This window comes from Chaetodon trifascialis, chromosome 2 (genome assembly GCF_039877785.1).
Source record: "Chaetodon trifascialis isolate fChaTrf1 chromosome 2, fChaTrf1.hap1, whole genome shotgun sequence".
NCBI classification, from domain to species: Eukaryota; Metazoa; Chordata; class Actinopteri; order Chaetodontiformes; family Chaetodontidae; genus Chaetodon; species Chaetodon trifascialis.
This window is the reverse complement of record NC_092057.1, coordinates 10,528,083-10,542,085: the sequence shown is the minus strand read 5'-3', so window position 1 is coordinate 10,542,085 and position 14,003 is coordinate 10,528,083. Positions and strand designations below refer to the sequence as shown.

General features: G+C 41.7%; 1 protein-coding gene across 5 annotated transcripts; it reads left to right on the top strand.

The window, feature by feature from the left end:
- Positions 1–2,359: 2,359 nt before the first annotated feature.
- sp2 (sp2 transcription factor) lies at positions 2,360–13,435 on the top strand. 5 transcript variants are annotated; one of them, XM_070975104.1, is made up of 8 exons: positions 2,360–2,401; positions 5,578–5,654; positions 6,140–6,901; positions 7,870–8,088; positions 8,866–9,160; positions 10,008–10,185; positions 10,553–10,746; positions 11,513–13,435. In XM_070975104.1, exons 1-8 carry the CDS (start codon positions 2,395–2,397, stop codon positions 11,611–11,613), a joined length of 1,833 nt encoding a protein of 610 aa, XP_070831205.1. In that variant the 5' UTR covers positions 2,360–2,394; the 3' UTR covers positions 11,614–13,435. The 5 variants fall into 5 exon arrangements, with proteins under 5 accessions (XP_070831205.1, XP_070831214.1, XP_070831223.1 ...); XM_070975113.1 differs by having other exon boundaries at positions 2,389–2,494; XM_070975122.1 differs by lacking the exon at positions 2,360–2,401 and adding an exon at positions 2,518–2,741.
- Positions 13,436–14,003: the final 568 nt, after the last annotated feature.

The window sequence follows — 14,003 nt, the reverse complement described above, 5'->3', positions numbered from 1 at the left end:
GGAGCTTCACAGCTAAATGCTGGATTTTATGCACCTGTTCGCCGTGGGTGTGGCTGAAACACCTGAACTCAGGAGTTAGTAGGGCTGTTCACTGAAAACCTTTTTGGCATATTTTTGAAGAAAATGACTTAAATGATAAATTGATTAGCAGACTTGTAGCTGATTAATTTTCTGTCAGTCGACTCAATCAATTAATTGATCAACCATTTTACCTATAGTCTGCTTCAGGTTTACTTTTCAGGCAAAAGCAAATGAATGCAACAGACTATTTAGCGGTCAGCATGGAGATGGATGTACGACATTATGAATGCAGCTATGGCAGTTAACACTGTAAAGATGCTTCCCAGTTTGTGGTGGAGGTGTCACGGCATAGAAAGTGTTTAATTTTTTAACATCAGCTATTCACTTTGAAATGTTTGAAAAGGGCCTAAAACTGTCCTGCTAATGCTTTGGCTCTCTTATGAAGCCTGTTAAGTGAAAAAAGTGAGATATCCCAGTTAAATTATGCAGCTCTTTCTCTCTGAGGCTCTCCACAGAGGTGCCTGGGGAGAAGGTGATAGACAGTATCTGCATCCTCCACCGCCATCTACAGCACTCTTGAGCTAGAGAGGGAGACAGTGCTTTAGCTAAAAGCAGGACTCTCGTTTCCCAAGCACTTTAAAAACCCCTTGCAGTGATGCAGGGAGAGGATGGACTCGGGAGAAACAGAGACGACTGGATGTGAATAAGGTCAAGTGCGCTCTTTGGGAAAAGCCTTTATGAAAAGGGCCACATGCATTGTGGATGTAAAAGGAGTCGCAGGGAGTGATACAATGAGAAAGAGGGACAGCTCATCGTTATCTACATGTTGTTCGAAAGTGCTTCAGGCCAGTTTAGCGGATGCGCATACCGGATCAGACTAACAGCCATGAAAGAAAGGCCTGCAGTGGAAAAGCTGGGGTCATGTCAGCCTTTCTCTTTGGGTTTTGGTCAAACACCAAACCAAACAGACAATTAGCGAGTATTCAGTGTTTAAATGTGGTCTGAGTCCAAGTGACCAGAGTAAGTTTGACTAATCTATGCAAAAAAGGACAACAAAAGGCCTTTTCTTTGGTTTATAAATTGACTAAATACAAAAACAAATATATAAATTTGTGTGGCACAATTCAGGTTTCTTTCCTTCTTTCCTCCCCCTCAGATTTATCTTGTGACCCTTTAGAGGGAGTCCTAAGGTGGAAACCACTGGACTAAACAAACAGTACATAAAGTTGTTACTATCAAACTAGCCTCATGTTGACCAATTACGACAGCTACTTACGCATCAGTAACAGTGAAACTAATATGATGTATCAGTCTATCAGTCACAGGGGACAGTTTCTGCAGAACGAATACTTTTTGTTTATACATTTGCTGATACTTTTACTTAAGTAGGATTTTAAATGCAGCACTTTTACTTGTAATAGAGTATTTTTACATTGTGGTATTGGTACTTACTGCTGAAGGATCTGAGTACTTCTTCCACCACTGTGAATCTGTGGACCATTAAAACCAATGGAGTTAGTTTAGATGTTAAAAGGTTGATGCTTTCATTATGAGAATCACTTTTCACATCAGTATATTATACAGTATAATAATCAGTAAGGCTGTATCGTTAGAGCATTTGTTTTCACTAAACTGCCAAGTCCACTTTTGGACCGGCAGTTATCACACATGCATAGTGATAAATACAAGGTTAAAAAACATTTTAGGGTCAAACTACAACCTGTTTCAGGATTCAATATCTTGCAAACCATACATGTTTGAAGGTGTCACTAGTGTGAAATAAACCTTTATAAGAACAGCCAGGTGTGTCTATCTTAATACAGTCATTGAGAAGTAATCCATAAGAAATATAGTGTATCATGTCCACAGCCACAGCTTTAAAATAAACTTATAATCCGTTTACACTGGCTTAGTACAGTCTGTGTCAACCCACAGAACGGTCTGCTTGTCATAATGAAGCATGGTACAATTTAAACAGGTCACACAACAGCGACTTACAGCTCATTGATCAACACGGTTGTCATTCTTATTTTGACCGAACTGCCCCTCGATACTCACATTGGTCGTTGGGGACGTCAGTGAAATCGTATTCTTGCTGTTATAGGACCCTAGCTTGTTCGAGGTGTAGCCTTCGGAAACGCCCCTACCGAGCACAATCTCGACATTTCATTGGTTGATCTGTCATCCATCGACTGACGTACAAAAATATCACGCTATGAGTGGCTTAATTGAATATCAATCATACAGACACCTCAAGCTAATTGGTCAGCTAGGCCGTCGTTCAACGGTCCATTGTCCGTGGATTGGTGCAGCAGCGCGGGCGGATTCCTCCATGGGCTCGGTCTTCAAGGCTCGCGGAGAGCGAATGTCGTCATGAGCGGTGGGTAGGAATTAAAACATTGATGTTTATATTACATTCTACTTCGTAAAACATTGTATTTTTATTGAGCAGAAAAGCACTGGACATAATGTGGTACGAATAAGTATTTTTAGGGGGATTCGGGCAGTTGTGTGAATCAAAATAAGCAATGCACTTCCGGAAAAGGGCTGCCTTTTTCCTAACGTTATCAAAGAGAGTTTGACTTGCTAGCTACGCGTCAGCTAGCCAAAATATGCTAGTGTAGGCTATGTAGCGGGTCCTTTACTTGTTTCCAAATCTGGCCTTGCAATTCCCCCACCCATCCTTCACACAATAAAATAGAGTTATTTAGACTGCGCAGGTAATAGTCCCAGCTTGGTTCGCTTTGTTGTAACTAAGCTGCACACGGACCAAATCAGCTTAAGCTAGCGGCTAGCCACTTCACCCTGCTCCGGTTAGTCGCTATTACTAGTTAGCTAGTTCGCTAACGTTAGCTGGTTGTCCGCAGCAAACCAAACCAACACTATGTGTTTGACGGCGGGGCTATTTTGAGGCCGCACAGTTTTTTTTCTGTGAGTATTACTGGCAGGGCTTAAAGACACACTCTCAGAAATGGTGGTTGTAAAATTGCAAAAGCAGTGTTCATTGTTGTGAAGCCATCTACTTAGTGCAGCAGCTCAGTAATCACCCATCCACGTTGATACATCCAAAAAGGTTTCTTAGCCAAGAAAGATTAGTGGCTCAGCAAGATGGAATATCCTCGTGTGAAATTTTTTTGGGGTTTGACAATGAAGTTTATGACCCACAGCTGAATTTATAATACTTTCACATTATGCAGGCAAACAGCACCAACAGTGGAAAGTGTTCCTGTGCGCTTTGCTCTCCAGCAGTCACAACACAGAAGTTGAGTTTATCTTCTGTGTAAAGTTCAGTCTTGACAGAGTAGGGTGCAGAATTGGGTAGTTAATATTGTAGGTGAGAGTCTTGTATTTTAGACAGCTTTCTCATAACAACTAACAACTTTTGTCTTTTGGATGATTTGCATTTGACTGCGGTTGCAATGAAGTCCCACTTTATGGATTTCATGCATTACTGTTATAAAAATATAAAGGTAGATAAAAAGGTTTTAGGTTGTTTCCCAAGTCACCTCAATTTCCTAATCCAGAAAAAGGTGATGACTTGGAGTGACATGACTTTGCACAGTTTTTACAGAGTGAGCCAAGATTTGAATGTATCATCATCAGTTATATCTTTGCTGTCTATACTCATGTTGCTTTCTATTACTTAACATTTTCATACTAAATAACACTCATTGTGATGTGCAAAACGAAGCTAAACCATTTTTCATCCTGCAGCCAATTGTCAAGGCAGCCTTAAGGCTACTTCACAACATACAAAGTGTTGTTAAACTATGTTGTGGGCTTTTTTTTTTCTTTTTGTACATTGCAAAGCATTTATCTTTAAAAAAGAATGCTTGTAGTGTGACTCAAATGTAGTGGGGATACCTAGGAGGCGTAGACTGCGTTACTGTAATGCTCATCAGTGCATGGATGGTATCAGCATCTCTTGCAGTTAGAGTAGATCTGCAATGAATCAGTCCTTTCTTAGCAGCCTGTGCACTTCTCACTACTATTGCCGGTTGCCAGAAGAGTACTCTGTGGCTGTCATGTGGTTATGTGTTGGCTGCTGTTGTATTTCAAGTGCTTGCCCGCTGACATGCCTTGAGCTCAACTAATATACTCAAATACTGCAAATATTCATGTTTCAGTTTATTTTACACATTCATGAATGCTCACAGCTGCGAAAGCCTGAAATACCCCACAAGCACTACTGGTGCATGAAACCACAAATGAAAAGGAGGAGGCAACAACAGACACAGGCTGCTTGTCTGCCTTTTGCACTTGAAGTGATTTCAGGGCTTATATTTTTATAACCCTGTGATTGTATTTTGTGTAGAGACTGTATTGCATTTCAGGCAGTAATGACCAGTGGGTTGCACAGTGCAAATCATGAGTGGACCACTTTACCCGGAGCAATTCTGTTTGACAATAACAGCCCCAGCTGATTTTGGCCATTAGGCAGCATTGCCTGGTACTCAAGATTTACCCTGCTCTTAAACTATTGGGCAGCCTGCCCTAAGTGTACTTATGCTGGCTGTCTTAACATAAATATAATAAGCTCAATAAATTTTCTCTTTTCCCCGTGTAATGTTTTTGACTACAGTCCAGTAGTGTATTTCTTTGCTTCAGTAACATCATTGCCAGGAACTTGATGTTTGTTTGTCAAATATATTTGTGCTTGTACTTTTCAAGGTCCAAACGTAACAGCTGTCATGGTCTGTAGCTAACTACATGAAAACCACCTTGCTAGATGTTTTGTGAAGAATGTGTCAGGTACTTCAAACAAGCTTTTGCAGGGGATCAAAACTCTGCGCTGTCTTGAAAATGTTAACAGCACAATTTGTTGGCCTTGAGAGTAAACAGTGGGATCATTATCTAGATTATCATTACATTAAACAAATCCTGTCAAAATATTTACCTGGTGCACAAAGTAGTACTTAATATAGCCAAAAAGGATCTGGTAGGTTTATTGTATTTCAAATACAGTATGACAGATGTAAATGCTGTTTTAAAGGAGCATACTGGTGTTTTTACAGGACTTTGTGTGTGCTGCTTTGCCTTACAGTTGACTTTTTTCCAGAACCTGCTTTTTAGATTGTCAATTATTTTTTCTACCTCCCTGACAGATGTTGGTTATGGTATGAAAATTAACCTGCAAAAACTAGAAAGGTATTTATGGTAGATTATCCATCACAGTGGTGGTTAGTTACTCCTCTTATATTTTTCATTGTTATTGTTGCACTGTAGTACAGCTGAAACTGCAGCTTAAAATCACACAGAACACCTCTTTTAAGCAACCTGTCTGTGACTAATGTGAGTTCTGCTAACACTCTGACAAATATGTCGACATGTAGATGTTTGAAACTTAATACACTAATTAGTGTAATTAATAACCTCATTTATGTAACTAAGGTTTGATGATCGTGTGGTGATTACAGCAGGACATTACAGAACTTGTCTTCCTTAGATCTGTGTCTGTTTTGTAATGTCCTGTGATGTCCTTGAACAGCCTAACCACTGAAAATAGATGCTGCGGGCAGCCTGAATCTGACTCTGCTGCGTCTGTGTGTTTTCCAGAACAACAGGACAGTATGGCCACCACTGTTGCTGTCAGTCCCAGTGAATACCTTCAGCCTTCCACTGCTTCCACACAAGTGAGTAACAGCCAGATGTCATGTCCTGCTGCTGTCTGCTCTCTGGTTGCACTGTTGCTCTGTCATGTGACATCATCATATCCATTAACCCATAATGCATTCAAGTGGCTTCACACTGAAGGAACATTTTTGTGCCAGGATCATACTCAGCGACCAGTTCTCTTGTTTGAAATGAATGAACCTCTCTTTGTGAAAGTATTTTGTATGTAAAGAGTGGTTTGATATAGTGAAGCAGCTTGATAACAAAATTACTCTTACTCAAAATTACTCACAAAACCAATTGTTGTGATATAAGACTAAATATCTGAGCGTGGAAGTACGGTTTTGACCTTTGGAAGTATGTGTAACAAAGTAATCTAGTTTTTAGTTGACGTCTTACCTATTTGTTTATCTTAACTTTTTTAACTGTGTCTCCTCACGCTGGTTTTATTGCACACTGTGTGTGTTGTATCTGAGCTGATGTGTTTGACTTTTTCTCTCTGCAGGACACCCAACCCTCTCCTCTGGCGCTCTTGGCTGCCACCTGTAGTAAAATTGGCCCTCCTGCTGCTCAGGCTCCTGTCACCTCTCCTCCAGCGCAGCCTCAGCCTCGCAGGCTCCTCCCCATAAAGCCAGCTCCAATTGCCCCTGCTCCACCCAAAAACCTGGGTTTCCTGTCAGCCAAGGGCAATGTGATTCAGCTTCCTCCTGGCCTGGGCTCCACGACCCCTGGCAGTCCCATTGTTCTCACTATCCAGCAGAGCCCGGCTCGCACCAACACCTCAGCCCCTGCCAACATCCAGTACCAGATGGTGCCACAGATCCAGGGTGCCCAAACTATCCAGGTGATGCCTCAGGGAGGCCAGATCCAGCTCATACCAGGCACCAACCAGGCAATCATTACCACTCCCATGACTGTACCGGCCCCCATGGCCGCCACGGCTCCGGTCACGCCGCAGAAGACCGTAGCCATCAAGCCCTCCCCCAAATTGCGCAAGCTAAATAATTCTGCTGCAAACATGGTGCAGCTGCCTGGTGGGCTCACGCTGCCACTTAATGTGGCGACCGGAGAGGTCGGTGGGACTCAAATCATCACAGAGACGGCAGCTGCCCCTCTCACTTCAGGAAAAGGACGACGAGGAAGGAAGAAGAAAGCGGTTCTAGCTGCTCAGCCTCCGCCTCTTCCTCCTGCTCTTCCACAGGCTGCGTCCCCACCCCCAGAGCAGATGGAGACCATCCTGATAGAAGCTGGCGACAACATCATTCAGGTACATCTTGCTGCTGCTGCAATCAACAGAATGCACACTTTTAATATTTTTGATATTTCACTGGCCCACACTTCACTTCATTCATCAATTGCTGTGTCAAACATTCTTGACATGTTTGGACTGAACTACATGAGGTTTCTGAGTTCATGTCCAGAGTCAAGTTGACTTACCCAGAGTTTTCATTGGGCACGGCTGCATTATGTTCCAACTGATGTGATATTGTTCCGTCCTTTATGCTGCAGCCTCATCGTAACCAGAAGCCAACACAGCCATGCTCGGTGTAATTTAGGGGTTAGAGTGTGATCTGTCCTGTGTCATTGTGGAGTGAACTGAAAGTTTCTCTCATCCTGTACATATTTTTATATTAGCAGGGGATAAACAGATGAAAAGTGTCACCTGTAATAACTCACAGAAAATTATTGCCCGATGCTGCAGTTTCTCTCAGTCCTACAGAGCAGTTACATTTCTCAGCAACTCAAACTTTGTTGTTTAGGTTCACTCTCACTGTTGTCATCAGCATTGTTTCCAGCTGGAGTAGGCAGCTGTTTTGGAAAAAAAACCCACTGTGAGCTGTCCCAGAACAAAACAGCAAAATGAACATCATGGAGCATTTAGCTGCTAAAAAGCTGGATATTTTCCTCAGAGGCTAATGCAGAGCAAAACAGAGCTGAATATAGGATGTACATATTGGTGACAATATGTTATAATGTCAGTCTTGCCTTTATTTAGTTTGTTTGAAAGTTGTCTTATTAATTTGGGTTATAGTGGCCTAGTATTAATGGTCCTATAATGGAACTATTACAGGGTTGAATGCATCCTAAAGACCTCTTGTACATCAGCAGCCTTGAGCCCAACACACTGAATCCCTTCCCACACATATATGGTGACACCAGTCCAGATTTGAGTGTTGGCTAAAAGCTTCATACCTGAACACCCCACCGTAACCTCTCGTGTCTCTGTTTTTGCAGGCAGGTAACAACCTACTGATCGTACAGAGCCCTGGGCAGCCAGCTGTGGTGCAGCAAGTCCAGCTGGTCCAGTCTAAACCAGAGTCTCAGGTGGTTCAGATCCCACAGCAGGCCTTGAAGGTGGTGCAGGCCGCCTCTGCCACGCTACCACCTGTACCACAGAGACAGTCAGCCCCCTCGAGTCTGCAAGTCACTCAGTCAGACCCGACACCAACACAGGTATCCATTCAGACACACATTGAATCTAAACTCACTTAGCATTTGTGTTTTTTATTCATTGTAATGATAATTATCCATGCTGGTGGACAAGTTAAACATTATACCGGCTTAGCATCAGCATGATAGCATTGTCACTATGAGCATGTTGCATGAACACCGTAATGCGTCTGGCTTGGTCTGGGCTACATTAAAAAAAAAAAAATTGTGACCCCAGTGGGACATGGTAAAATAAAGATTTGATAATAATAATAAAATTACTAGCATTTAGCTCAACGGAGATGAAAAGGTGAACTTTCCTTTTCCATTTCCCATCATATTCTTGTTTCTACTTTAACATGCCATGAGGAACTATTGTCTCCCCCTTAAGGTAGTGCGAGTAATTACACAAACACCGTCCATGTGCTTATGATGCCAGAGGCTCCACATATTCCTGGTTGCTGTAGCTTACTCCGTCTTTATTGTTGCTGCCCCTTCAGCTGTAGCGATCAGTCATCATCAGACCAGTTGCTGCTAACTGATGTAAAATGCATCACCACATGACAATGATAAATGTCACCACGGACTCCAGATTTAAATACTCTGGTATATCTCGTGAAAGACAGGGATGTTGAGTTTTTGTCAGCGTTTAATGAGCAAAAAATATTGACCTTTTTTAGGATAACAGACGGTGATGTAAAACTTCAAGGGAATGCAGGAAATGAGCACAAACCCCAATCACACTGCGTGGTCCAGTTTAAATAGAACTTCAGACATTCATTTGGCATTTTCCTTCCTCAGATCCTCTTCAAAACAGCTTCGGGTGACTGGCAGTCTATTCAGCTCCAGGACTCGGTCTCCACGGCAACGAGTCCCACCACTTCGGTCGCCAGCACCACCACCTCACCACCGGCTGGCACCAAGAGGACGCTGGCGGGGGCACGGAAGGAACGGACTCTGGCAAAAATTGCTCCTGCAGGGGGAATGATAGCATTGAATACATCACAGCTCTCCTCAGCAGCTCAGGCCGTGCAGACCATCAGCATCAACGGGGTCCAAGTTCAGGGAGTTCCTGTCACCATCACCAACGCAGGGGGTGAGTTGATGTTGGCTGTTTACCACAAGAGAGACACAGGATTGCAATTACACAAAGTACAAGGCCATGTTACAGATTGTTTTTATACCGCAGAGGACAGAATTACTTGATTTTTCTCTGGAAAAAGGCAAAAAACAGTTTGATAGTGTAATGAAGTGACTGATAGAAAATAGATTTAGATACACACATGGAGTACTTAATTAATCCCATTGGGAAATGGCAGCATTGCAGCAGTCACACATGTATCACAAAACAAGAACAACATAAGGATACACCACAAAGTTAATAAGGAAATCCAATGATGTAAACAAATAACTAAAATTATAATTATAAACTGAAATAATTCTAACAACTAGGAGCACACTCTGACTATATATAACACCAGCATTTATTTAGTTTTAAGTTTCTCTTGAAGGATATCAATATAAATCTTAATTAACATGTGTTGGAAATAATTAAATTAGACACATTTCGTGGCCAAAAAATCAGGATACAATTTCATTAAATATTGAAAAAGAGTAATATTCCATTATTGACCTGCCAGAAGGAAAAGACAGCAGAAAATCTCAACCACGGAGATTCAATGATTGAAGAGACTTTTAGTCGTCTTATTTATGCACAAAAATCAACAACAGTTTTAAAAAGGAAGAAACAGCAGACTCTTAATCAACTCATAAAACTCCTTCTGCTCATATGTCAGCATTATGTTAATGTTGCCATTAATCATCACTCCACTTTGACTCATAGCAGTGAGCTTGTAGTCTAATTAGACTTTCAGAGAAACTTGGCCACCCTGGCAGGAGCTCTGCTTTGTCTCTTACAGTTTGTCTGTATCTGTGTTTGTCAGGCCAGCAGCACCTAACGGTCCAGGCGATGCAGGGCGGAGGGCTCCAGCTTGCAGCAACACCGGGCCAGCCCACCATCCAGGTAGACCAGACCCTCACCCTGGAGCTGCCCGGCCAGCCAGGAGAAAAGAAACGACGTATGGCCTGCACCTGCCCCAACTGTAAAGACGCAGACAAAAGGTGAGAGTGTCAAGACACGGACAAATAGCTGCCAATATTAGCCAAGTTTCCCTGGTTATTGAGCTGGGTGCAACATTCAATAAAGACACAAGAACAGATTCAGAATCGTAATGCTGTAAGGGAAATATTCCCAACTGGAATATTGTGTCATGGACAGATTTTCAAATTCATTGCTGAAATTTTAAATGAGCTACCTGCTCTTAGAAACTGTGAGACAATTTGTCAAGAAATAGTATTTAATAAGTAGATACTGCTATTAGCGTTGACATAAAAAAAACGTGAATACAGTTAGTTGTTAGTATCAAAAGCTCCCTTCTACTGTGAACACTATATCTCACATGTTTGTTTGTTTGTGTGCGCTCTGCAGGCCTGGGGAGGTGGGTAAAAGGAAGCACATCTGCCACGTCCCCGGCTGTGAGAAGACGTTCAGGAAAACGTCGCTGCTCAGAGCTCACGTCCGGCTGCACACTGGCGAAAGGCCCTTCGTCTGCAACTGGGTTTTCTGTGGGAAACGTTTCACACGCAGCGACGAGCTGCAGCGACACGCCAGGACGCACACAGGTCTGTCTGCTGGAGACAATGAAGCACATATGTAAACACACACACACATAATGGCATATATCATGTAGAGTTTCATAACACTCAGCCTAAAGCAAAGATGGCTACCTAATGAATAAGACTGGCTGAGGTAAAAGCTACATATTGTGGTAGCAGTTTTAACCACTTTAACCAACAGGAAATGATGAAATGAAACTATGAAATTCACACTGAAAGAACAAAAACTGAATTTGACAACTTGACAGCATGGCTGAAATCATCATACTACAAAGAATGCTTTCAATGTTGAGACATATCACAATATGAATAAAGGAAAACAACTTTTTCATAAGAGCCTGACAGATGATCAGTTTCTCTGAAGGTTGAAGTCAAAGTTGAGCAAGTACAAGAGTTTACACACCCAAATCAATTTAGAATGATCTTTTAGTGCTTTTCAGTGTGAACAAGGCTTTTGATTGCACACTGAAAAAAGTGTAGCTGAGACATCTGAGCATCTACTCCTCTGAGAAGAGTATCGAACCTAAAGGAGTAGAAGTTCTCTTATATGCTTGTATTTGCACGAACTAGCTTGAAATTATTTATCATTTAAATTACAGAAATTTGTAAAATTTAAATTTGAAGTTCTCTGCAAGTGTAATGATGAAGTAAAGCTTTAATAAATATTTATAGTTTTTGTAAGGAAAGAATGTGTTGGTCCCAGCCCATGAGGAAGATCCCCCCCAAACATTAAAAACATAAACCTGACACTTGCTTTTTGTTTCCCCTGCAGGAGACAAACGCTTTGAGTGCAGCCAATGTCAGAAACGCTTCATGAGGAGTGACCACCTGACGAAGCATTACAAGACTCACATAAACACCAAGAACCTGTGAGCTGTGTGTATACTGAGTGTATACTCAGACAAGCTCTCTTAAGCTGAAGACTGTATTAGAGGAAGGAGGGGCAGAGGAGACGTTACCAAGGGAGTGTCTGTGACTTGTCCCAGTATGGGAAATACTCCAAAAATGTCCCCATTTCCCCTCTCACTCCTCTAGGACATTGTAGCGTGGTGTACAAAGAAATCCTTCCTGGTGGACTTCAAACTGATCCAGCAAATTTATTAATTATAGTTTATATCTGTTGTTTTTCTCTGGCCTGAGCAGAGGCCAGAACCAGCTCCGACCGAACGCTTCCGCAGTTAAGGTGACGAGATGGCAAGGCTTCAGATGCAGATGCTTAACTCTGCTTGTTTATTTATGAACTGCTCTGGGAGGAGGAACGTACACAGAATTATTCAGACGCCAACACCAAGACCACAGGACTCCAATCCCTCTCTTTTGTTTAGTTTTTCTTTCCCCAAATCCTGCTTTTTTTTTTTGTTTTGTTTTGTTTTGTTTGTTTGTGGTGGAACATTGGGAGCTCCCACAGATTGGCTGTGAGAAAAGGAAAAAGTTCAGAAATTAACACAAATTTTGTTTTACCTAAGTGGAACAGTAATTTAGATGTAAGATGTTTGTGTGTCAGCAGGAGTCTCTGCTGACTTCAATCCAAAAAAAGCTGAAAACTCCCCTCACTGAACACTTTTGAAAACCTTTAAAAGTTTACATTGGCTATTTTTAAAGTGTGTATATGCATACTATTATACATAATGTTAATAATGGTAATAAACTATTTATAACATTTTTCCATACAATTGTTACAAATTGATTTTTAAGTAGTTTTGAAGGAAGAAAAGGAAACAGGCATGTAAATGGGACTCAAAGTTAAAAACAGGAGGCCTAAAATTTTACACCAGAAATACAAGTGGGACGTACAGTAAAAAGAACATTTCTTTGTGTGCACTAGTTTGCTTTGAGGGTACTGATCAGGCTGGCCTGAGCTCTTGCAGCAGAGCGATCCCAGGCCTGGTGTCTGTGATGGCAAAGATTTAGATGCAGTCACTTGGCTGCCAAGACCTCACAACCAAACAGCAGCACTGAGCTCAGGTCTGGAAGAAGTTTAGTGTGCTGTTCAGGGCCAGAAGTCACTGTGCCTTAAAAGTTGTCATGAAAAATTTCAAATCAATTTCCAAACAAACAAAAAGTAAAGAGCTGCTGAGATCTGTAGGGCTGTACTGAATAGTTCAAAGCTTCAGTAATTACTTTGACACTGAACTCTAAATCAGCTTTTTTTCACATTTGTTCATTCTGTTAAAACCTGGTATTTCTGCGCAGTTAGTAAAGATTAGGCTACAATAATAATACTAATGTTATACTATTTGTAGCATTAGATTCCAGTGGTGGCTGCATAGGATTGTATCCGACTCGTCTGATCCATTTTCCAATAACTCCAGAGACTTGTAAAGTCCAAAAGTCAAAATGTGTACATGTATTTATGTTTGCAAACTGACGAGTCATATTCATTAAAGAAAGTTGAAAAAAGACCAATTCATTTAATCCACTTTAAACCACCTCAAATTGAGAATTTTGTTCAAGGAGTTTTTTTTTGTTTTTTTTTTCATAGACAGACACTAGAAGTTTCATTCGAAAAGCTCAGTAGAATCTTTCAATATAAAAAAAGACATCCAGTAGTGGAGTAGCATAGTGAGATCTTGGTGAAGATCCTCACTCCTGTTCGAAAATATACATACAATTGTCTAAATGCAACCAGATGAAGGGATCCAAGACCTTGGACACCTTCATCTTTAAACACAGTTTACTTAAAGGTGCAATATGTAAAAAAAAAAAAAAAAAAAAAAAAAAAGTGAAACAATTTAAAAATTAACTAGAATTATCAACAGAATATGAAGACATGTTCAGTGTATCTGTATCTGCTGATGTTAGCATGCTAACCAGCTTGCCCCGGCCTGTCCTGTCTTGTAATACCACTTTGTGCCTCAAAAGGCGATAGCCCGATAGTATAGCTCAAGCCTCTGGAGGTAGGCACTGACAACGTTGAGCTGATGGCGCCCTCCCTCCTCTCAGGCCTCTCTTGAACCCGCCATATCTTCATCATACTTGAAGTCTTTTTTTCCCTGCCGTAAAACTGCCGATCTCAGCGACTGTGCTCGGTACTGGTCCAGTCACGTTTATTGAGAGGTTGCTGAGCCTAGTTCTGTTGCCTGCTTGCCCAGCTCTAGTTTTGGTGCCACTGGGTCCCTGCCACCCCGAACATGAAAACCTCGTCTTCCCAGCGGTCCAAAGTTGCTGTGCGAACAGTGTAAACACCAGTGCTCCCCTGGTGCTCAGAGCTCTCAGTCTGGGCAGAGTCAGCTTAGGACTATTAGCTCCAAGGCTAACTGAGC